This window comes from Pongo pygmaeus, chromosome 18, assembly GCF_028885625.2.
Source record: "Pongo pygmaeus isolate AG05252 chromosome 18, NHGRI_mPonPyg2-v2.0_pri, whole genome shotgun sequence".
Lineage (NCBI taxonomy): Eukaryota > Metazoa > Chordata > Mammalia > Primates > Hominidae > Pongo > Pongo pygmaeus.
In genome coordinates this window covers 79,205,940-79,229,885 of record NC_072391.2, presented here as the reverse complement: position 1 = coordinate 79,229,885, position 23,946 = coordinate 79,205,940, and the positions used below count along the sequence as shown (strand labels likewise).

The 23,946-nt window shown below is 44.2% G+C and overlaps 1 protein-coding gene across 5 annotated transcripts in view; it reads right to left on the bottom strand.

Moving 5' to 3' along the window:
* The window catches only part of PLCG2 (phospholipase C gamma 2), a 177,324-nt gene that overhangs the window by 6,268 nt on the left and 147,110 nt on the right, over positions 1-23,946 (bottom strand). For all 5 annotated transcript variants that reach the window (XM_054452853.2, XM_054452855.2, XM_054452854.2 and 2 more), the window contains 8 exons: positions 23,492-23,558; positions 20,338-20,495; positions 17,459-17,561; positions 15,573-15,782; positions 14,039-14,184; positions 13,027-13,141; positions 11,877-12,044; positions 5,666-5,754 (listed from right to left, as the gene is read on the bottom strand). In XM_054452853.2, the coding sequence (XP_054308828.1) occupies positions 5,666-5,754; positions 11,877-12,044; positions 13,027-13,141; positions 14,039-14,184; positions 15,573-15,782; positions 17,459-17,561; positions 20,338-20,495; positions 23,492-23,558 (1,056 nt within the window). The remainder of the gene's footprint in view (positions 1-5,665; positions 5,755-11,876; positions 12,045-13,026; positions 13,142-14,038; positions 14,185-15,572; positions 15,783-17,458; positions 17,562-20,337; positions 20,496-23,491; positions 23,559-23,946) is intronic.

The following is a 23,946-nucleotide window of genomic DNA, read 5'->3' as shown; positions in this document are numbered from 1 at the left end:
TCTCTTTAAAATTGAAGGCTTCCTGTTTTGTAAACTATACAATCAGAATTTGTACTGTTTAAATTTGTATAGAATAGAGGTCACCTGACCTTTTTTCTACAATTATACTGATTATTTCATTTGGCTGTTTACATTTATGGCATCTACTAGTTTATGTTTTTTTCATATTTAATTTGTCGCTAACTGTGCCAGTGTTAAACCATCCTTGCATTCCAGAATAAATGCTTTGTTGTAATATATTGCTCTTCTAGTAAACAGCTGGACATTTGCTATGTTTTTTTGAAGCTTCACATCTATATTCACACATGACATTGATCTACGGCTGAATGAGGTTAGGGGAAAGCTAGGAGTACTATCTTTCTCCAGTTTTGATACAAAAGTTGTATAGCTTCAAGACAGACGAAGGATTTCCATTGTTCTTTTTACTTTGGTGGAGTAAAATTGGAATTACATTATTTAAATGAAGACAAAACTAAGCTATAAAACCATCTAGATCCTAAACCTGTTTTATCTAATAGGTGTTTTAACTTTTCAGAACAATTTTAGCCTATTTACATTCTTTAAGGCAATCATCCATTTGCTCTAGTTTATTATTTGGGGTTCAGTCTCCTTTCCAGTATTTACTCTTACATGTCTTTCCTCTTTGTTCTTTTATGAAGTAGGCAGAGAGTTTAACTGGTCTTTTGGGGGCTGGACACAGTGGCTGACACATGTAATTCCAGCACTTGGGGAGGCTAAGGCAGGAGGATCTCAGAGCAGCCTAGGCAGCAAAGCAGGGCCCTGTCTCCACACACACACAAAAATTTTTAAATTAGCCAGGCATGGTGGCATATGCCTGTAGTCCCAGCTACTCAGGAAGATCACTTGAGCCCAGGAGGTCAAGGCTGCAGTGAGCCATGATCACACCACTGTCCTCCAGCCTGGGTGACAGAAAAAAAACACTGTCTCAAAACAAAATTTGGCCTTTTTGATAAACCAGAATGTTTTATTCTTTCTGTCCTTTTTTTGTGTGTGTGTCTTATTCAATTGGTTTCTATCTCTATTTTATTCCTTTGTTCTATTTTATTGGTGTTTTAAAAGTTCTGAAGATGAATACTTAGTAGTACATATGTCTTCAGTCTTTGTGAAGTTTTAAGGCAAGCACTTTCCTCTTCTAAATGTAACTATGGCATAAATGTTTTACTTTCTAGGTAATTTACTTGTTTTAGTATATTTAGAAAATTATTATCTTCAAATCGTGAGCAATTTTGCCATCTTTTTATATCTTTTGAATCTTGTCAAGTTATAGCCAATGACTTAGGAAATCATTATTTTTAAAAAATGTATTAAGGTCTTCTTTCTAACAAAGAATGCAATCAGATTTATAAAGTTTGAGACATAGAAGAAAATAGTGTATATTATCCATTTGTAGGACACAAAGTTGTATATTTCTTAAGGCAAATTATTTTGATATTATGTCTTTGCTGATTTCTTATATATAAGACTTTCCAAATTCTGAAAGATTTTTTCTTTATACAGTTGTCTTTGTATTTGTAGGAACTTTTGTCTTATATACTTAAGTACTGTGCTATTTGCTAATGACTTTTATATCCCTTTAGAAAACAAGCATTTTATCACATATTGTTCATCTTAATACACTGTAGTACTTCTGATCGTAAATTCTAGTTTGATGTTAACTTTTCCTTCCCAGTTTTCCCAGTAACTCTTCCATCCATTCCTATTTGTTTTACTTACCTTGCCTTTAGGCCTATTCTTGTAAACACTGCAGTTAGATTTCTTTTCTAATAGGAGGTTTCAGCCTATTCACCAAATTAAATATAAGAAGTTCTTATCCATTTCACTTCAGTTACTACACATTTTACTTTGCTTTAATTTCTTCTGATTCTTTAACTTATTTTTACTCTCTTGGTCAAGTTTATGTTGATCTCCTTTTTTCCTCCTTATTTCTTCTCTGCTTTTCAATTCTGACAGTGGTTACCCTCAGTTTAACAGTGCTAACTAAAATCACAGTTTCCTTTAACATCAAATGTAGCATTAAATCTCCCTCTTCAGTATAGTTTATTTACTCACTGATTCCCTAGTCATCAAAGTTGAAATAACCTTTAGGATACCTTTATTTTACCTTTCCATGCCTGTGCTTTGTTGATACTTGATTATTTTTCAGCTTTTGATTGGCATTTTTTATTATGGTATATTTCTTCCAATTCAAAAATCCTTATTTGATATTTACCATGACAAAATTTTTATCACACTGTCATCCTCCTGTAAGATGTAATTGTACTGCAAAATTAATTATTCACTGGTTTCCCTCTCTTCACCTCCCTATCTAAAAGTTTCTTTTCTGACTAAAATATCATTGATTCAGGGGCTGCCTCAAGATTTCCCTTGAGTAGGATACATGATATATCTAAAATACTGCATATCGTGAAATTCCTTGACATGTGGGGGGCTGGACACTGAATTATTCTGTCTTCCTAGTCCACATTCTACCCATTTTGGGAGTCTTAGTTTTCAGCACCAAAGAGGACAAGTCTGATATTAGACTTATTCAGTTTCCTTTATACACAACTAGTGTGTTGGAAGTCCAGGTTTTTAAATTTATCCTTGGAACTTAACATTTTTACCAAAATATTACTGAGGGTATGGATGTTTTCTATTCATCCCACCTGCAACCAAGTGGGCCCTCACAAGCAGTAGATTAGAGAAACACTTCCTCTATTTACTATTTCATTAATAGCTCTCCACCATCTGTTTCACTTTGTACTTAGGGACATGCTTTCATATTAGGTCCTTGGCATCTGTCCTCCCAGCCCACCTTTTCCTTTCTTTCCATCTCATGGTGGGGTTGCCCTAGATTGTGAGACACTTCCTTCACATTATCTTTGGTGTCACTAATGCAGATCTCTTTATATACCGAATTTTCTAATGCAACAAATCAGGTCTTTTCTTGGAATTCCAGAAAGCTTTTTCCAGTGCTCTACTTGGATGTCTTTGAAAGATCCTATGAGTATGTGTCTCATCATCTGAGGCTTCCATTGGCTCAGTTTCAACTGCCAGCCACCTGTTCCCGGTGTGTACCTTAGTCTGTCTTCCTCTTTTTCCACTGCATGCTCATAGTTTTGTCTGTTCAGCAGTCATGTCAAACTCTTGGGTCATGGATGTTAAACACAGCAGTTTTTGCTCTTTGGAGCCAGCATTAGGCAAACTGACCAACTTTAGCTGATGAGGCATAAGAAGGGCCTTTGTGTCCTTCCAGGTCTCCCCAAGTGTAAGGAAATCTTTCCCAACCTCAAAAACCAGGACCAACTCAGTGCCAGAGTGCAGCTCCCAGTCCTGGACCTCCAGGATTCTAAAGTGTACACTCTTCTACAAAGGGATTCAAGCATCTGCTCTAGGATGAGCCTTAATCTAGTGCACAGCATCCTGGGTTTTCTTTCACTCTAAAGAAGGGCCTCTCTACCCCTTGCACGTTAGCTCCTACCCAGCACAAAACAGAACCCAGTCCACCCAGGATCAGTACTAAACAGGTCCTGGGGCAGCCAGTTTTCTCAGATGTGCCCTCCAGAAATGGCCAGTTTGCCCATGGAAGATGATGACTATTTAAGCTTTCCTATTTTCCCCAGTCCCGTTCTTCGGGATCTCACCATGTTAAATCATTCCAGTGGAGGCCTATTCCAGTTAATGGCAAGATTGGATATAATACATCAACTTAAGAGAAACTATTTACTTGCAGAGAAAAATCTGACATGCAGGTAAAAATACATGGTCCTTTTTTCTTTGATTTACTATTCCATTGCTAAATATCTAGCCTTGGGAAATAATTTTTAATCAGAAAATGTTACATGAAGACCTATATTATTTATAAAGTAAAAAACTGCCAACCACTTAACTCTCCATTAGTAGGAGATTAAGTGAATTAGGGACCCATACCTGATGAAACAGGCATCAATGGCTTTGAAAATCATTTAAAGTCGTCTGTGAAGTAGAAAAGGGCACCTGTATGAATCTGACTATGGAAATATCATATACAAAAAATCATAAAGCAATGGAAATCTACCAAGATGGTAATGGTCGTTAGATACAGGCTATTTGGGGGACTCTTTTCAACTCCCCGACCTTTCTTTCCTTACATCTTAAATAAAATACAGTAGGTAATAAAATGGTGCTAAAAATACTCTTTATAAACTAAACATACTGCTAACAAAGTAAAGGACTGCAGCTTGATAAAATAATTGTGACATGTAAATGGCTTCTTCAGAAGGTGTTTAAAGTGCTTACTAACAGTTTTCTGGGGCTGTAAACTCTATCTCAGCAAATGTTTTATGAGTAAACTCCATCTTAGCCCTTACTTGATCAATCATTTGCTCAGAAAAGTCTGTCTTGAGGCTGTTTACCAGAGTTTCTCCCTGGCTTCCAGAGGATATGGTGATAAATAAAAGGTATGACCGTGGGCATTAAGGAAAAAGCCCAGGTCTACCGAATGCAATTCAGCTCGGCTTCCAAGAGCGACTCCTCATCCCAGTGTGGACAGAAATGCCAAGCTGCACCTGTGAGTGGCACAGAACCAGATGACAGATGTGGAATTAAATGAAATCTCAAGACCTAGCAGCTGAACTAAAGAGAACTTTCAGAAAGCAGATTTGTGAGCGTCGACTTTCCATTTAGAACCCCACACAACGCCCCTGACTCCCTACAGTGGCAGCCCCGGCATTAAGCTTCCCTCATCAAGGAAGTCAAATCTGCATCAACACAATTTTCTTTTAAATATACTAATTTTCTCTGCTGCTGGTGATACCTAATCACTTAAATTATTTATAATGTTTCCGGTTGTTTACAACAGCCTTGCAGAGCAGCAGGCCTAGGCAAATGCTGCCCTACCACCATCTAAAGCCATTTTTATCACTTGCCTTTTCTGTGAAATGTCTGCGGAGGGGTTTTATGTATAGAGAGAAGCAGCACTGGTTCCCTTTCCCCGGGCAATAGATGCACAAATCCCAGATCTTCAGTGAGCTGGGGAGGGATAAGCTTAACTAAGCAAAGGGTCTTCATGCTCACTGGTTTAAGGCTTCTGCTAAAGCCCAGGTTTTACGGTTTTACCATTCAGCTAAATTAATTGATCCCACTAATTCTATATCTGAGTATTGATCCTAAGGAAAGAATTCTGGCGTAAGGGAGGAAAAGGGTACTCACCTAAAGCTGTGCATGATCGCCTTATTTGTGCGTGGATTCCATCTAAATGCTCAGCTTGGGGTGTGATTAATTTATGGTCATTTTACTTGATTGGAGGCTATCAGACTTTTTGGTAGGATTCCTAAAGACGCACTGGCACCAAAAAGCATCCAGAAAGGATGAGTCTATCTAGGAAGGCATCATCTGGCCTGGCTCTTGCTGAAGTGAAACTATGAGGAACTTACAAGTACCGGCACCCTCTCCTACACTGCCTACGCAGAATCACACAGCATTCTCCAGGAAAGGAGGATGCTGGGAGGGAAAACCCAGGACACTCTGGGGAATTAGCAAAAAGGAAGTCTTGTATGATGTCTCATGCTTGGACTAGATACTTCTCAATGGGCTTAAGTCCATCTGCTAATTGTATTCATAGGCCGTTTCTACCCTCACCAGCAGGCATAGCTCAGGGAACCCTTACTGGTGTTTCTCCACTCACCAGGACTGGCCGCATCTCACAGAAAACCAGGAGGGAAGCCAGCTCTATGTCCTCGCTGTACCCATTCTTCAGAGGAACGGACCTGAATCCTGAAGCAGAACAAGGAGGAAAATGCAAAGGCAGGTAATTAATGTCAGACCTTAGATTTTTTTGGAGGCTACCTCGGGATCATAGGCCTAGTTCAAAGAGTAGAGAAGTCAGTGCCCCATGCTGGAGGCTGACTTTGTGGAAGCCAGAGGTCCTATCCTGATGGTTAGGGACAGAGGCCGGCAGCCATGACTGACTGGTCCATACAGGGAAGCAAGGTTAAAAATATCTACCATCTAGAAATAAAAATGATTCACTCAGAAGAAATTAAAACCCACAGAACATTCCACATTGAGTGTAGTGATTGCAGCTGTGGTTCAATTCCTTAAATACTCCTGAGACCAAAAGAGTAGTGAATCCTCATCCATTTCCTCCACTTAACAGCCTTACAAAGCGCAGGACCAGGGAGTGTGTTTTATCTTTAAAGATTTCCAATGGGAGGAAATCTTTCTGTCCCTTAGTAGTTCATAGCAGTATTGATCTTCCTCCTCCTAAAGCCATTCCCTGTTTACAGTTAGGACCTGTGTTTCACAGTCATTTAAATGTTTCTTTTTATTTGGGGCTGAAGCGGGGCAAGTTGGAGCTGAATCTCCCCCACCCCCATTCAGTAATGTTTAAGGCAACACATCTCAAAGGTTGGTTTGCTGGCTTGTTTTAATTTAGTATAAAAGAACACAGGGCTAAAACAGAACTGTCACTCCCACCCAATCCTCCTCTCTGTCCTAAAAGGAACCATTGTTAACAGCATCTTTCCCAAGATTGCCTATGCATATGTTTGAGTTGCTTTTAATCACAAATGATAGTGCCTTATCAGTTAGCAGTGTATTTCAGAGATGGTTTCTGTGGTCCTAGTTTGTCTTGAAAGCATTTATATCATATCTACTGATTCTCCAAGACAAGTAATGCCCAAAATAGGACACTCCCACTGTTTTCTCTGTGCCTTTCACCATTCAGATTTTGGGCTTATTTCTCTTGGAACATTTTATACTCACAGTTGATTTATCACCTTCAAACAATATCCACTGAATCTCTCACTTTCCACTGCTTATGAAGAGGAAGGTCACATTCTTATACAAACCTGTTCCTTTTCTCTCCCCAATTTCTCCTTTTACACCCCTAAGGTGTATTATCATTTCTGTATGGACATGGTATATAATATTTGCATTCTATTTTGTAACCATAATTCTCCCACAAAGGGAGGCTTATGTTTTTCTGACATTTTAATATAAAATTCTTAAACATACAGCAACACTAAAAAAAATTACAAGGAATACTTGTATACCCACCACCTAGATTATATGAAACTTTTATTGTACAGTTGTCCCTTGATATCTATGGGGGACTCGTTCAGGATTTCTCCAGATACCAAAATCCTTGGATGCTCAAGTCCCTGATATAAAATGATATAGTTGGCCAAGTATGGTGGCTTATGCCTGTAATCCTAGCACTTGGGGAGGGCGAGGCAGGAGGATCACTTGAAGCCAGCAGTTCAAGACTAGCCTAGGCAACATAGCAAGACCCCATCTCTGCAAAATAGCAAGACCCCATCTCTACAAAAAATAAAATAAAAAATTTAGCTGGGCACGGTGATGCACACCTGTAGTCCCAGCTACTAGGAAGACTGAGGCAGGAGGATTGCTTGAGTCCAGGAGTCTGAGGCTGCCGATGAGCTATGATCACACAACATTGAATTTCAGCCTCAGTGACAGAGGGAAGACCCTGTCTCTAAATAATTAATTCAGTGGTGTAGTATTTGCATATAACCTATGCACATCCTCCCATATCCTTTACATTATCTCTAGATTACTTTAATACCCAAGACAATATAAATACTGTGTAAATAATTGTTATACTGTATTAAGGAATAAGAAAAAAGTCTGTATATGTTCGATACATAATGTTTTCAAAAATATTTTCAACCCCAGCTTGGTTGGTTGAGTCCACAGATCCAGAGGGCTGACTGTACTTGTTTCGTCATATATTTATTCACCCATCAATCCATCTTATTTATGTATGCAATTCAAAGTATGACAAAGACATCAATATACTTTCCCCAGCATGCATCTCACCACCCAGAGCTCAGTATTAATTTACAGTGTTCCTCTTCTGATACACAATTTTATACATAAGGAAATGTACAAATTTATATTTTTTAATGGCTGGATGCTCATCATCTTACTGAATTCTGTGGATGCCTTCATTGGCTAAATTTGTCGTCTTTTGTTCTCTTCAAAATGAGCCCATGGAACACAGAATTCCTGAGCTGTGCATGTTTGAGAGCATCCATCCTTTGATTTTATACTTGAGTGACAGTTTGAGGGGGTATAAAACCTGAATGTTTTATACCCACTCATTTCCTGGTGGGGTTTTGGGGACATTGCTCTCATTGAATATACTGTTGTAAAGAAGTTTTCTGACCTATTTTTCTACCACTACAATGTGATTTTTGTTGCTAGTTTGTTTTTTGCCTTGTTAGAGACTCTCAGAATTCTTGCAGTCTAGCCCAGTGATATGCCAACATTAATGCAAATAGGGAATCACCTGTGAATCTTGCTAAAATGCACATTCTGACTTGGGAAGTCCGAGGTGAGGCCTGAGATTCTGCATCTCTAATGAGCTAATCTGTGGACAGTGGGAAAGAAGTCTATGTTACGGTTTGGCTCTGTGTCCCCACCCAAATCTCATGTTGAATTGTGATCCCCACTGTTGGAGCTGGGGCCTGGTGGGAGGTGACTGGATAATGGGGGTGGACTTCCCACTTGCTGTTCTCATGATAGTGAGTTCTTACGAGATGGGGTTGTTTAAAAGTGTGTAGTACCTCCCCCTTCACTCGCTCTCTTTTCCTCCTGCTGGCCATGTAAATATATGCTTGTTTCCCCTTCTACCAGGATTGTAAATTTCCTCAGGCCTCCCCAGAAACAAAAGCCTGTACAGCCTGCAGAACTGTGAGCCAATCAAACCTCTTTTCTTTATAAATTACCTAGTCTCAGGTATGTCTTTATAGCAGTGTGAGAAGGGACTAATACAGTCTAGCTGCTGATTGACTGTTAGAATGAACTGGAATGACTGCTCCATGGTGTTCCAGGAGGCTATCAGGTAGCCCCTACATTCTGACAGCATGGTTCCAGGCCGGACAGTACTATCTTGACACTAGGCATGTGCCTCTTAAATCGGAGACATGAGCTCTGCCCCTATGACCAGCTGTCTCCAGCTCTGTGTACCTTCTCTCACTGCCCAAGTCCCATTTTTATGCACTGGGCAGCCCTCCTTGTATTAAAAAAAAAAAAAAACGGAATTGTTTTTCTTCTTCTTGTTTCTAGTCATTTCACTGGGGAAAGGGAAATACAGACACCTTTTAAAGTAAGATCAATGCTTCTGGCTTTGAGTGCCCAGCGAGAGGGCAGCCTGCAGAGGGGGAACATGGGGTTTGAAATTAGACATTCCTGGGTTTGAATCTCAGCTCCGGTCCTACAGGTGTGTGACCTTGAGCAAGTTAAGTCATAGTCTCTAGGCCTCGAAGTGCTCAGAATTTTAAAACCAAAGATAAAACCCCTTTCACAGGATTACTGTGAGGATTAAAAGAGAAAGAGTTTAAGGTACCTAACACAATAAAAGCTGCTTCTTTCCTTCTTGTGCTCCAGCTGGTTTAAAAGCTTAAGTGCATCTCTAATGACAATGGGCGAGGTTTATTTTTTCAGTTTGGAAGACCCTCAATGCCTCCTGTTCATTCTATTTCATTCCTCCCATGAATATGGATGTGCCAGGCACTGCTAGGAGCTAGAAAGAAGTGAGGAAAGGTCCCTGCTGAGAATATCTCACAGTCGGGGGAGGATGAGGTCACATTTTTAATCTCCCTTGAGATTTTGACCTTTGTTTTTTCTAAATCTCCAAGCTAAGTCATTGCATTCTGCAGATGAATTCACACACTTTGATGCCCATTAAGGTAAGGAGGTTTTATCATCAACTCTGACATCTCTGCAAGGCACTGGGAGGGGTTATGAGGCTCATGGCCCTCATCCTTCAAGAGGACGTCGGGGTAACCAAGGGGTTTCAGCACAGCTGCCCCTCTCTGCTGGATGAGTCCAGTAGAGGAACTGGCAGGCAGTTACCATAAAAAGAAATCTGTTAGAGCATCAAGGCTAGGAATGTAAAGGTGTACCAAAAGCTACACTTCCTGCATCTGAAGCATTGGTTTCATTCCTAAGCCTTATTAGACTAATCTAAAAGAAGCAAATTAAGGAATCACAGCCCTGATCAGTGCTGGGTTTAAACTAGTTTATAGGCCAGGCACAGTGGCTCACGCCTGTAATCCCATCACTTTTTTTCTGACCAACATGGCAAAACCCCATCTCTACTAAAAATACAAACATTAGCCAGATGTGGTAGTGTGCACCTGTAGTCCCAGCTACTGAGGAGGCTGAGGCAGAGGTTACAGTGAGCCAAGGTCACCCACTACACTCCAGCCTGAGCAACACAGCAAGACTCCATCTCAAAAAACAAAATAATAAAAATAAAAAATAAATAAATAAAAAGGTAGTTAACAGTGTGGGTGAGTTAACCCAGAAGGGTTGCCAAATATCAGGCCTCTTACAAATGAATACTCATTATTATTGCTAGAGTAGCAATGTTCATAAAAATGAACATTTCTAGAGTGCTAAAAAAAAATCAGAAAGTTTAAACATTTTCCCAAAGTCTTGTTTCATCTATTAACTTGCTAAGGAATTCATTTCCTCAATGGTAAGATAGGCAGCCTTGACATAGTTTGGTTTTGTCAAAGTGCCATCCAAGGACCATCTGGGGAGCTGCCTAAAGATGCAGATTCCTTGGCCCTCTCCTGGGCTGACTCAGCACCCTGTGGTGGGTCCAGGAACCTGCATTTTCTTTTGAGTCTTGCTCTGTCACCCAGGCTGGAGTGCAGTGGTGCAACCTCAGCCTCCCAAGTAGCTGGGATTACAGGAGTGAGCCACCGTGCCCGGCCAGCACCTGGATTTTCTAGCATGCCTGCTGCTCAGAAATTGGGCTTCTGCCCAGTAGCAGAAATGGTCAGGTTTATGATATTATACAAAGAAAGGTGGAAGTTGAGGGAATGTCTGAAAACAAAAAAGATCCAATTCAGCTCTTCATCGAGCCCCAGGTTTCCAAACAACATCAAAAGACTGTATTTTTATGTAAGTAACTAAAATGACAGTCATCTTTCTCTTGAATAATGATCCTCAGAAAACAAGGGAACAGTGACCTCTTGAGGAATCCAGAAGAATCTACGATCTTATGCACCATGCATCAGAAATACTAAAGGAAGAGGAAGAGGAAAATTCAACATCCAGCAAGGGCCTGTTCATCAAACATTATGCCTAAAATCCAGTGGGAAAGATCCAGTGGGAAAGTAAACTAGAGAAACTATATAGAAGCTAAGGAGAGCCAGTTTTTTTGTTTTTGTAAATGACTGGCTCTAGAAGCAGCAGGGTCCCAAATCCCCTCACCTAGAGGTGTGTCAGCTGTGTAGGAGGGGCTCAGTCATCTGGGATTCAACAAGGTTCTTAAGAGCTGGTCATATGACCCAGCTTGGCTTGGTTGCAGAAAAATACAAAATGACCCTTCTCATACCGTGAAGGGGTCTTGTGTTTTCTTCAGCAGGGAAGAAAACTGTAACAATTCAAAGAAGTAAATTAACCCACCCAATTTTATAGAAGAGAAGGTGAATTCTGAAGGGTTTGGGGAGTTGGACTCTCGACATTGTAACTCCCCCCCAAGATGCCAAAGGCCTCTCCCTTGCCACCCTCTCACACTGCCAGCCAGAGAGCAGGAGGGAGATCAAACCAGACTTAGCCCTGGCTAGGGAGAAGCAAACCGCGTGTAATATTTCAAAATGACGATCCACTAACGATCCAGTTTTGCTTGTAAACATCCCACTTTGAGGGGCATAGCCTCCCCTGTCACCCACTTCCTCCCACCTGTGTGCTACACGACAGGCTGTACATGCACCAGCTCTCCAAGCCACCCAATCGGTTTTACAGTGATTCCATCCAAACCAGCAAAAATGATTTTTCATTCTTTTTGAAGCCAGCAGCCAAACCAAAGTACAATGCAAGCCCAAATTGGACATCTTAATTAAAATGCCTCTTACCTGATTTGATTGCTTTAATGGGGTAAGTGGCATGAGCAAGAAAGTTGGGATCACTGAACATATCTTCTTCGTAAACCACAAAGCGCAGAAATGCCAGGTTTGGGTCATAAATTTCAAATGTCACCTTCTCCTGTGTTGGAGCCCAGATAGGGCTGAGGCCATTATCATCTGGAAGGAGATCAAAGCTCATTAGAGGCCACACTGGAGCTGCCTCCTTCTGGTTAGACAATCTCTGCATCCTTCAGCTCTGAATCCCCTTAGCAACCATGTAAATAAATATACATCTATGCCAAGATCTACGAAAATCTGAATAATTATCTTCACTCCCCCACCCTACCTTGAGCCATCCTGGAAGCTGCTGTTGCAGGCTGGTCCCTTGGTGAGCAGAGGAAGGAGACCACCTCCCATCTCCCCGCCCCAGGATCGGGGAGAAGGGAAGGGGGGAGGTGTTTGCAGAGCAGGAAGGTGGATTTTGGAAAAGATAAAAGGGGAGAAGAGAGCTTGGGAGCCACATCCACCAGCAGGGGGTTCTACAGCTGGCAGGGGAGAGCCCTGCCTCACAGAGCAGGCAAGCAGTAATCCTGCCACTCTCCATAAATGCCAATTTACTTGGTCAGCATCTGAGTTGTTCATTGGGCTACTTTTTACCAGGGGCAAGGATCCTGTGCCTTAGAAGGCCCACCATTCACGGTTCCCTCCTGGCTTTTCCTGGAAGGGCCAGCATTCCTCTTGTCCCTCCTTCCCTCTAGGGGCCAAGATCCCCCAGGTTAGGCTGATCTTCTGGGTCAGGTCAGCCATGTACATGTAGGTTCACCCCCCCCTCTCTGTGTCTCTGTTCTTGGCCTTTGACTCAGTAGATTAATCAGATAGGGCTGTTGCACAGAGAGGACCAACCTAGTGTCAGGGCCTCACCTAGGATTCCAGACTTGAGTTACAGGCAGGCAAACAGCACTGGGGAAAGTCTAAGGATTTTTCAGAAAGTGGACCTTTGTATGTGTCCCCTCCTCAAGCTGAGCCATGTGGACAAGAGGGAGGAAAGAAAACCCTGGGACAACTAAAGAGCATTGCAAAATCCCCCACGAAGAGCACTCCCACAAAGGATTCACTGGCTGGACGTCTAAAAGCAGAGGGGCCAAGGCGACTGACTTACTCACAACCGTTGTCTTGAACTTGTTGTTGTCATACTCAGCTCCACAGATCTCCACCTCTACAAAGGGACAGGCAATACTTCGTCCAGGTTTGGGGAGATGGCGAGCACCGAGAACCTGGGACACCAAAGGGAAGCATTGGAACCCCCCTGGGGTCCTGAACAGGCAGCCTAGCGTGGATTGCAGCTGGGTTCTAGAGTGACACTGGATGAGTTCAGTGGCAGCCCTAATTTTCCCAGATTCACTGGAGAAGCCGGAGCAACCTTCTGCAGTGGATGAAGGTGGATTGTGGTAGATCCCACAATTCCTCAGCAACAGCCTGGGTCTTGGCCCCATATGCCACCTGACTCAACAGGTAAAACTCACCTGAGCTCATGAATGCACACATCCATGCCCAAGTAGGTGCTTCTGATCAAGGCAGAGCTTAATCACTGGATTTCCACACCCCCAGGAAAGGCTGAGGGGCAGCGTGGCATTCTTTTTGTAACTGCTGTTTATTTAAAGGCCTGTGTTTACGTATGCTTCTTTCCCCTACCACCCGCCCGCCCTTAATCTTATGAGAAATGCAATTCATTTCTCTACTTTTCAAAAATTCTTACAAAGTAACAACACTTTCTCTGAAAGTCAGATGCATTTTAAAAAGCCCTGGAATTGGACAAAGTAAGGGAAGAAACTTCTCCATTAAGATCAAATGGCTGTTTCCCATGTTTTCTTTGTCTTTCCGGCTAGAGGCTGACCTCACCAGGACCCCAGAAAGACAGGGTCATACCTCACCCCCACAGAGGACAAGGGGAAGTGGGTTTGAGGAGGTTTCCCCTCCCTTCCCTCTTCTCCCAGAACGACCCTGGAGTGTACTGTAAGAAAGAAAGATCCTCAAACACTGCCTGAATGGGGATCGTTTAAACAAGACAACAGGCCACCCTAGACACAGGTTCCCTGCTCTCAAGGCAGCATCGGCCCAGCCTCAAGGGAGGGCAGCTGGTTCCCCTGGCAGGAAGGGAGGGCTGGCTTTACCTTGACTGTCAGCGTCATCAGGATCTTCCTCTGGGACTCGGGTGGCATCGGGTCATATTTCTCTGTCCTCATGCTCTCAGGCTGCAGAACGTAGCCCGTGCGCCCATTGAGAGAAAACAAGGCGTGATTCATCTGCATGTACTTATCTGGGAAGGAAAGTGAACGCCTGCTGTAAGTCAGGCATGAGCACACTGGCCTCCTAGGCCAGGAGTTCCTAGGCGGGGAATGAATTACACCTTTTCCCCAAATTAATGTGAGGCATCTATTCAAATAGGTATCTCACTCAAAGAAAATATAGGGTTTCTAGACAACAAACTCCCAGACCAGGGAACACCTTTCCAAGTATGTCACCAAATCCCGAATCATAAAAGAAAAGATTCAAACTTGCTAAAAGTGTCTATGTAGCAATAAATTGCATAGGCTATTTTAATTCAAATGACAAATATGTGAATATAAATTTTTAACCTCTTAGTTCTGATACATCTATACTATAAATACCTACTGCAGTAGATACATCAGGTAAGAAGCACAAATAGTTTGCAGAAAAGAAAATGCCATTGCTCCCTAAATAAGGGAAAAACTGGTTAATGTCCCTTACAAGAAGAAGCTCTAATGGACGACAATGTATCAGTTTTCACCTCTCAGTTGTGCAAATGGCAAAAAGTTCAACAAAACTCAGCGAAGTTATACCAAAAGAGCGTACTCCAACCTCCACCTATTTGCATCCCCGCGCACGATCTCTATGGAGGGCAGTTTGGCAGCGCGGCTTAGCTCAGGCACACCTGCAGGCACATCTTCAGTGGTTTTCTTCAGGGCAAAGTTGATCAAAATGCAAGTGCTGTTTGACCCACCCTGCGTTTCTGAGAATTCTGTCCCATAGACATATTCCTACATCTGTGGAATGGCGCTCACGTCAGCGTGCAGAAGGCAGGCTGTCTGTGACAGCAAATAATGGGGAATACCTACATGTGCCTCCATGGGGACTTGTTAAATAAATGATTGTTCCATTCTATGGAATCCGATGCAGCTATAAAAAGAATGTAAAGGAGGCTACTGATGAATAGATACCTCAAAAGAGGTTTTAAATAACAACAACAAAAGCACAAAGCCCCATGATTTATGCGACCACTTTGTGTCCAGAAGTTTGTGTATGTTAGTTATGCCAGCATGTAAATGTCTCTGGAAGAAAGTCTGAGCAGAAAGCCCTCACACAGCAACAGGCCTGGAGAAGAGAGCTCCAAAGATGTTTTAATTACATGAACTAATGCATTTTCTTTTTCTCCTAAGCCAGACTAACTCAGCCTCTGTCACTTACAGTCACGAAGCCTGCCTAAGCCAAGCAGCCTTCGGTCCTCTCATCCCTCCATCAGCTGCTGGACCTCATACTAACCATTACTCTACTGAACTGTGCAGTTCCTCGGACAAATCACTCATTCTTGGACACCACATGGTATCGCTGACCCAAGGTGACTCGGCCTGGAGTGATTGCCACCGCCACCTTGCAGGGACGGGACTACCTTCAGTCGGCCTTTACCTGCTGTCTGGAAATTGAGTGCCACCATCTGAGAACCGCACAGCCAGAGGCGGAAGGGGTCGTAGTTTGAAGAGTCAACTCTTTGTCCCTTTGGGTAGACGCGGGTCAGGCCCTTTTGATTGTATTTCAGGAGGTCGACGGGCTTCTGTCTGATGATGCTGTCAGCCTTCGTCTCCACAAAGGAGCGGATTTCTCGGAAGTCAGGATTTTCTGCACACAGAGAAAAAGGTCATCAGTACTTCTGTGTCTCATCTGTGCATTTTCTTAATGTTTGTTGCAATGGCTGGATGCTCAGATTATAAAAGGAAACCAGGAATCTCCCTCTTTGACATTCAAGGGGTTCTGATGATATTGTCCCAGTTGGTATCACTGTGGACTCCTGCCCTCTGGGGGTTCCAAGTATTAAAAAGGGGCCTAGTTTTCCCACCACCTTTTAGTCTAGAATTATTGTAATTTACTTTTTTTTTTCTTTTTTAACGATCACCATCCTTGAACAAGAAAACACAAAATTGGTACAGTTATAGAAAAGGGAGACTGGGGATGGTTTTAGGTAAGAGAAGATCTTGGGAGGGGAATATCCAGAGAGACCACAGACACAAGATGAACAAACTGAGAATCACCTGCCACTGCCCACAGGCAGAGTTGCGACGTGGGTGCCTGTGCGGGGAAGGGAGAATAGGAGGAGAGGGAAGGGGACAGGCCTCATCTTTGCTCCCTCCCATCCAGCTGTGGTGGGATAGCCAGGCAGTCAACATGCTGAACCTGCTGAGTCCCTGAAGGTAGAAGTTCCTAGGGACTGGCCTCCCAGTAAGTTAACTGAGGGGTCTAGTATTGTCTGGCTGGTCTTCTGTTCTAAGATGAAAGAGATGGAAGCAGCTCAAAACACCCAAAGAAAAAAATATGTATATCATCATCAAAAAGCTTGCCACCTGGAGAATTTGGTAGAAGGTCCTTTTTTTTTTTAATGGCCCCCAGAGATGTCCAGGCCCTAATATCTGGAGCCTGTGCATGTCACTTTATATGGCAGAACAGACTCTGCAGGTGTGATTAAGGAGCTTGAAATGGGAGGCTTATCCTGGAATATCCAGTTGGACTTAATGCATCACAAGGGTCCTTATAACAGGGAAGCAGAAGACGAGAAGGCCAAGGAATGCCAGCAGCCCCCCAGAAACTGGAAGAAGGGAATGGCTTTCCCCTCTGGAGGGAGCACAGCCCTGCTGACACCCTGATGTTGACCTCATGATACTGATTTCAGACTCTGGCCTCCAGGACTGTGCAAGAATAAATGTTGTTTTCAGCCACCAAGTTTGTGGTAATGGCAATAAGAACTAAATCCACCCACTAAGTGGGTGATATGGTTTGGCTCCGTCCCCACCCAAATCTCACCTTGAATTGTAGCTCCCATAATTCCCACATGTTATGGGAGGGACCCGGTAGGAGATAACTGAATCGTGGGGGTGGTTTCCCCTGTACTACTGTTGTGGTACTGAGTAAGTCTCACGAGATCTGTTTTATAAGGGTTTCCCCCATCACTTGGTTCTCATTCTGTCTCGTCTGCTGCCATATAAAACGTGCCTTTCACCTTCTGCCATAATTGTGAGGCCTCCTCAGCCACGTGGAACTGTGAGTCCATTAAACCTCTTTTTCCTTATAAATTACTCAGTCTCGGGTATGTCTGTATTAGCAGCATGAAAATGGACTAATACACCAAAAAAGCTTTTTCCACCAGCTCCCTCACTTGGAGGACAAACCCAAGGTGGGGCCATCTACCGGGAGCAGTTAAGAACGGGAGAATGCACTCACTCTGCCCTCTCTGAAAATACCAGACTCAAAAGGAAGTAAGTTTTCATTGCAGTTATAGGGCAGATTCTTGGGAAACATGTTACCTAAGTTGTCCTTGGTTTTGCTGGTTGGTTTGCAGTAGACAACCAGGTCAGAGAGCTCGATGGCGATGGACTGGTTCTTCTCCCAGTACTTCATGTTGTTCTCCTGTTTGGAGTTCACCGTCTTTAGTGCCCGCCCCTGAGAAATCCCATCTTCCCAGCTCACCCTGCATTTTTCCTCCTCCATCCCCATTTGCTTTCTTGCACACTCGGATCTTTAATATGGTTGAATGTTTTCCTTTCCTGAAGACAACCCTGCCCCTCTCGTTTCTTCCTCTTACTGTGAAAATTCTTGACAAAGCTGTTTCCACGAGGTTTTGGTGTGCAGCTCAGTCCTGGCCACAGCCCTCAAATATAGCTGAGGTCAGGATGGAAGGGCTCTTCTCTGTCACCACCCCTCTGTCTTTAACTCTGCCTCCTGTCCCCTCCCCTAAAGCCACACTGTTAGAGTGTCTCAAATTCTAGTTCTTCAAATCCTCGTGGGCTCTGCGGACCCCAGCATCCTTGTCATAACTCTCTGTCACCTGCACCCTCAAAACCTGCACACCTGCTCCCCAGCTCTGACTGCCCATCAGGACTCTGTCCAAGGGGACCACTACCCAGTGCCCAGGCCATGTGCCATGGACTCAGGAGGGACCTCCCTTCAGAAGACCCACCATCAAATCTAACTCCTTGCATGTAAGGATGAGCTTCTCACTTCACCCCAAAGCAGGCAACCCTGTTGGGCCTCCCCAAATTCTATCAGACTTTTATTGGCCAAGGGGGGACCATGAAAGAATATTTAGATAATAATGGTCACTGTTTGGGGGGTGCTTAGCTCTAGGAGTCACAGGCTAAGCACTTGATGGATATTACCTAAGTCAATCCACACCCTGACAGGGAGAATTATCTCCATTTAATAAAGAAGTTGAGTAGCCTGGGCAACAGAGTGAGACTCTGTCTCAAAAAAACAAAAACAAAAAAAAAAACTGCATGACAATTACTCTCCAGGCCTGCAGCTGTCACCCCTCAGGCCATCTCAGAATGGGAAGTCACAATACAGTTGGTGAGGCTCTGGAAACCCACTAACTAGAAGGATTTTGTGACTGCCCTCTGCCATCGACGAGGTGGCTACAGACCGTGTAACAACGCGGGCACTTAGGGACAGGCAGAGGTCCTGGCAGTGAGCAAATAGTTTATCCACTGCTGGTTTCCCAAGAGTGGGATGGGGCCTTCTTCCTTTGCTCCCCAACACCAGCTCCCCAAAACGGGTAGCTGTGCCCAGTGCGGGAACTCCGTCAGCTCTACTGTCCCAGTTTTTTTACCCCTCAGATGTAATAATAGGACTTTAAAAATCATTCTCATGAAATCTCAGTAAATATAAAAACCAGTTAGGGAGGAATGCAGACCAAAGGCCGCCAAGAGCAGCCTTGAACAGCTCAGCTTCATTTCAGAAACCTTCATGCAGCAGGAGAGGAGGTGTGAGGCAGAGGAGAGACAGAGCCTTCTAGGGAAATAACACTTTTCCACATTAAGCAAAGTAGAGAGAGCTGGAATGCACTATTTGGAGATTTTTCAAATAAACCTCAGGGTCGTGGCACCCCGCTGTGCCTCAGAGCTGTACTGTGGCATCAGACACTAGAGGGCAGAAGAGATGGTTCCATTGGGAAAGCCAGAAGGACAGCGCAGCTGGCTACAAGCTCATGGTTCCTCCCCCATGGCTGGTGGTGTGAAAAGCCGTGGGAAGAATTAGGAGCCCTAGGGAAGGCGCCCAGGAGTTCCTGGGTCAGAGAAAGACGATGCCCCACCAGCGAGGGCACCCATGGACCAGTCCCCTCTGCAAAGTCTCCTAAAGAGGACACTTCCCTGCAGAAGAGTTGAGTGAGTCAAGGATCCTCTCGTGACCAGGGACTGGCCAAGATGTGAGGCCCTCCCAAGGGGAAAAAAATGACCTGGCCACTGGTGGGTGACTATCTTGGAGGAGAGACTCACTGACTCTAGCCAGAAGTCAGAGGGCACAAGAGGCCCCAGGAAGGCTTTAATCAGCCCTTTGGGTCAAGTTCTACCTTAGAAACAAATGGGTCCATGGGAAACCCTACAATTTCTTTCCAGTTCTGCAGCCACAAGAACAGACAGCCCTTACTCCATCATCGAAGACAGGGTGGCACTTTCCCATGTCACTCTGGTATAATGACAAGGCAGTGATTAAGTACTTATGAGTTAGGAATTTGGCTCCTCATTTTGCAGACAAGGAAACTGAGGCCCAGAGAAGTGTGGTTACTTGCCCAGGGTCCAGCCCTGCCAGGATGCAAACTCCAGTCTGCCCAATTCCAGACCTCCTGTTCTTATCCAGAAGCTCACACCTTCCCAAAACACTTCCAGCCAGAGACTAGTACTTCAGGTAGGACAGCCCTGAAAAGGTCATTCCCATCTAGAGGGGAAGTTCCTCCACCGGAAAGAACCAGGTCTCGCTGATTTGCTGTGTTCCCAGGGCCCATTCCAGCTCCAGGCAGGTGAGCTCAGTGAACGTTTTCTGTGGGGAGGATCCAGACTGCTTTATATGATACTTAGAAACAAAATATTCAAAATGAGGAAGGCAGTAACTTCCTTGGTAAGATATGTATGGCCGCACAGACATCATCATTGAGCATTGCTACAGGCACTCAGCCTTCTGAAGGTTCGAACCAGACAACCAGACCCACCTTCCCAGGGCACCTCCACTATCCCTGCCTCTCTCTAACAAGAGGTGCTCCAATTGTCTGAATCTACCTGGTCTCCTTCCTGAATTCTGAGTAGGACCTGGGCCTGCTCATCCTGCTGCCTGGACCCACCCACAGTCTCAGCTGAGCACCGGAGCCCTCAGAATGCCAGGCCCACCTGCACCCGGGTGAGCAGGTGCCTACCTTGGTGTCAATCTTCCAGGTGATCTCTCGGATGCTCTGAAACCACTCAAAGAGTTCCTCCACTCTGTCTGTGGCAAACTCCACCGGAGGATCGCCCTGCTTCTTGGGCTCCAGGATGAAGACAAAGGACTTCTGGTTTTTTCCCTGAGGGGCTTTCACTTGGGGGAAGAGAATAAGAAATGTCCCAATCAGCCTATTAGAGGGCCACAAGGACCAGAATGCACCCTGCCTGAGCCGTTTCTCTCATGGACTAACCGCCACTGCTATGACCACGGTTAGCACTGATGGGGATGTCTACTTTCCATCGGGGTAAGTACACATCACACATGACTGCTCAAGGGATGCAGTGGATTCAGTAGGGTCCTCCAAAAAGATGTATCAGGTCACTAGTACCTGTGAATGGGACCTTATAGGGTCGTTGCAGATGTACTTAGGTTAAGGATCTCAAAATGAGATCATCTTGGATTTAGGGCAATTCCAACATCCAACAAGTATGAGTATCCTTATAAGAGAAAGGAGAGGGACACTTAAGATGCAGGAAAAAAAAAAAAACATTAAAATGCATGAGAAAATCTGAAAAAAATACCCTCTTGTCCACTTTAGTTATAGACATGTGTTCATCTTGATCAAAAGAAACATTGAATATCTTCTTGATTGACCAATTAGAAAATGCTTTTTGCACTCATCATAAATATTTTTTACAAATTACTAAAGCAATACACATTCATTTTAAAAAGATTTAAAATACAGCTAACCAACTTGGCATTTTTACAAAATGTTTACATACGATACATAAAATTTTATGAACTGATTGTTTCACTTAGCATATTGTGCATAATTTTCTATGTTGCTACATATAATCTTTTATATATAAAGAATAAATAATTTAAATGGCTTTTTTTTTTTTGAGACAGGGTGGCACTCTGTCACCCAGGCTGAAGTGCAGTGGTGTGATCTTGGCTTACTGCAGCCTCCACCTTCCAAGCTCATGCTGTCCTCCCACCTCAGCCTCCCAAGTAGCTGAGACCACAGGTGTACACCACCAAGCCTGGCTAATTTTTGTATTTTTTGTAGAGAGGGGTATTGCCATGTTGCCCAGGGCTGGTCTCGAACTCCTGAGCTCAAGCAATCCACTCACCTTGGCCTCCCAAAGTGTTGGGATTACAGGAATGAGCCACCACACCCAGCTAAATAGCTTTAAAAACAGATGCAGACACAAGCGAGAAAGCCATGTGTAGGCAAATGTGGAGACTGAAGAATGCAGCCATGAGCCAAAAACACCAAGGAGTCACCAGAAACTAGGAGAGAAATGTGGCGTGGATTCTCTAGACACAGAGAAAGGATCTTACAGAGAAGAAAAGATTATGACAGGGAAACTTATCTGCCAAATAATATTAGTAGCTAAGATTTCTGAGCTCTTATATATCATGCAGTATTCTAAGCAGATTACATGTACTGCATCTTTATTTTATTTTATTTTTTAAGATTTTGAGGTCTTGCTACATTATCCAGGCTGGTCTCAAACTCTTGGGGCTCAAGGGGTCCACCCACCTCAGCCTCCTGAGTAGCTGAGACTACAGACACCCTGCTTTTGCTAGGCCCATTTTACAGGAGGCAAAACTGAGGCTCATTAAGAGAAAGTAACATGTGGAAGGTCATACAGCTAGTAGTAGTAAAACTGAGGCTCAGTTCAAACCTGACTCCAAGATTTCTACTCAGAACCACTGAGCCATGTGCCTCTGCTCTGCAAATACAGGGATGGAAGATAATACAAAGAGCACCAGAAATGGACGCAGGGATCCCGCACCCCCATGCCCACAGGACCTCAGCACATGTGGTGGTCACTTAGGACCTTGATTTTCTCATCTGGTAATGGGAGCAAAGAATCCCTCTCCTACCTATCCTGCTGGATCATTGTGAAGGTAAAGAAGTAGGTTATAAATGTGGAAAGTAGGCTGGGCATGGTGGCTCATGCCTGTAATCCCAGCACTTTGGGAGGCTAAGGCAGGCAGATCACTTGAGATCAGCGGTTTGAGACCAGCCTGGCCAACATGGCAAAACCTCATCCCTACTAAAAATACAAAAATTAGCCAGATGCAGTGGCACATGCCTGTAATCCCAGCACTTTGGGAGACTAAGGCAGGCAGATCACTTGAGGTCAGCAGTTTGAGACCAGCCTGGCCAACATGGCGAAACCCCAGCTCTACTAAAAATACAAAAATTAGCCAGGCGCGGTGGCACATGCCTGTAGTCCCAGCTACTCAGGAGGCCGAGGCAGGAGAATCACTTGAATCCAGGAGGCAGAGGTTGCAGTGAGCCAAGATCACACCACTGCACTCCAGCCTGGGTGACACATCGACACTCTATCGCAAAAAGATAATAAATTAATGAATGTGTAAAGCAGAGCAATGGCAATAGAAGCAGGAAGTTCCTGGGGCTGCTGTCACCTGAATCCTAGAGGACCATGCCCATGCCTGCCCAGGGAGGGTCATGGGCTGCCCAGAACAAGAAGGCCTGCTACAGAGTCCCTTCACATGGGAGCTGCACCACACCCACTTCAAAGCAGGCAGGCTCAAGACCCAGGAAGCCCAGCGCACATCAGACCCCGGCCACCACTGGACAAGCCTAGCCTCGGGGCCATGCCTTCACATCCCTTTGCAGCATGGTCAACATGGGCGGGCTGGGTTTCCCGGGCCCCAGCCAAGCAACCAGGAAGCAGAGGTTCAAAGAGGAGAAGTGACAGGCCTGTGGTCTCATAGCGACAGAGAGGCAGAGCTGGGTTTAGAACCCGAGACTCCCAACTCCGTGCTACATTTCAGCCAAGCTGACAGCTCAGCTTTCCTTCGCAACGCATGGGAAACACAGGTGGATGCTGAAATAATAAGAGTGTTGTTGGTAACAATATCTGCTAACCACCATCTAGCACTTATGTACGAGACCTTGTTTTAGCACTTACAGTTTTAGTAGAGATTAATAGCAGACATAGCATCATACTCACTGACCAGCCTGACCTAAATACTTAGCTTCAGCTGGAGAAGGAGCTGGCATTCAAGACAAGACCCTGTGTCAGCCACCTCCCTGTGTAGGGTGGGGCTGAGGTCAGCCCATGGGGGATAGGGGTGGAAATCCAGGCTAAGATGATGTGTGCACGTACCAACGTTATAGGTATTGAGGTCCAATATTCCTCTGCAAAGAGACCCTAAGGGATTGTCTTCAATAATCTGTGAAGAAACAAGACATAACTCACGTTAGTTGTAACGGGAATAATAAAAAGACAACCCGTTTCCAAAGCACACCGTTTAGCAGAGACACTGCCTGTGGAACTGTTTAAAATGCATTTTCATTACCAGATACGTCCATGGGGAGAGAGCTAAATAATGAAGCATGGAGCTGATAGGGACCTGGCGGGGAGAGGGTGCCGGGAGGTTCGGAGTTTCATTTTCCAATCCGTAAAAATGTGCCTTGTGAATTCTATAACAGGTTTCATAATGTTTCCTCAGATCTGGTTTCAAAACACATCCTAGGCTATTTATCTGACCTTATTAGAAAATGAGAGTGTTTTGCCTACTAAAGCCCAGCTCAAGAACTTTCTGTGGCTCCCCACGTCCT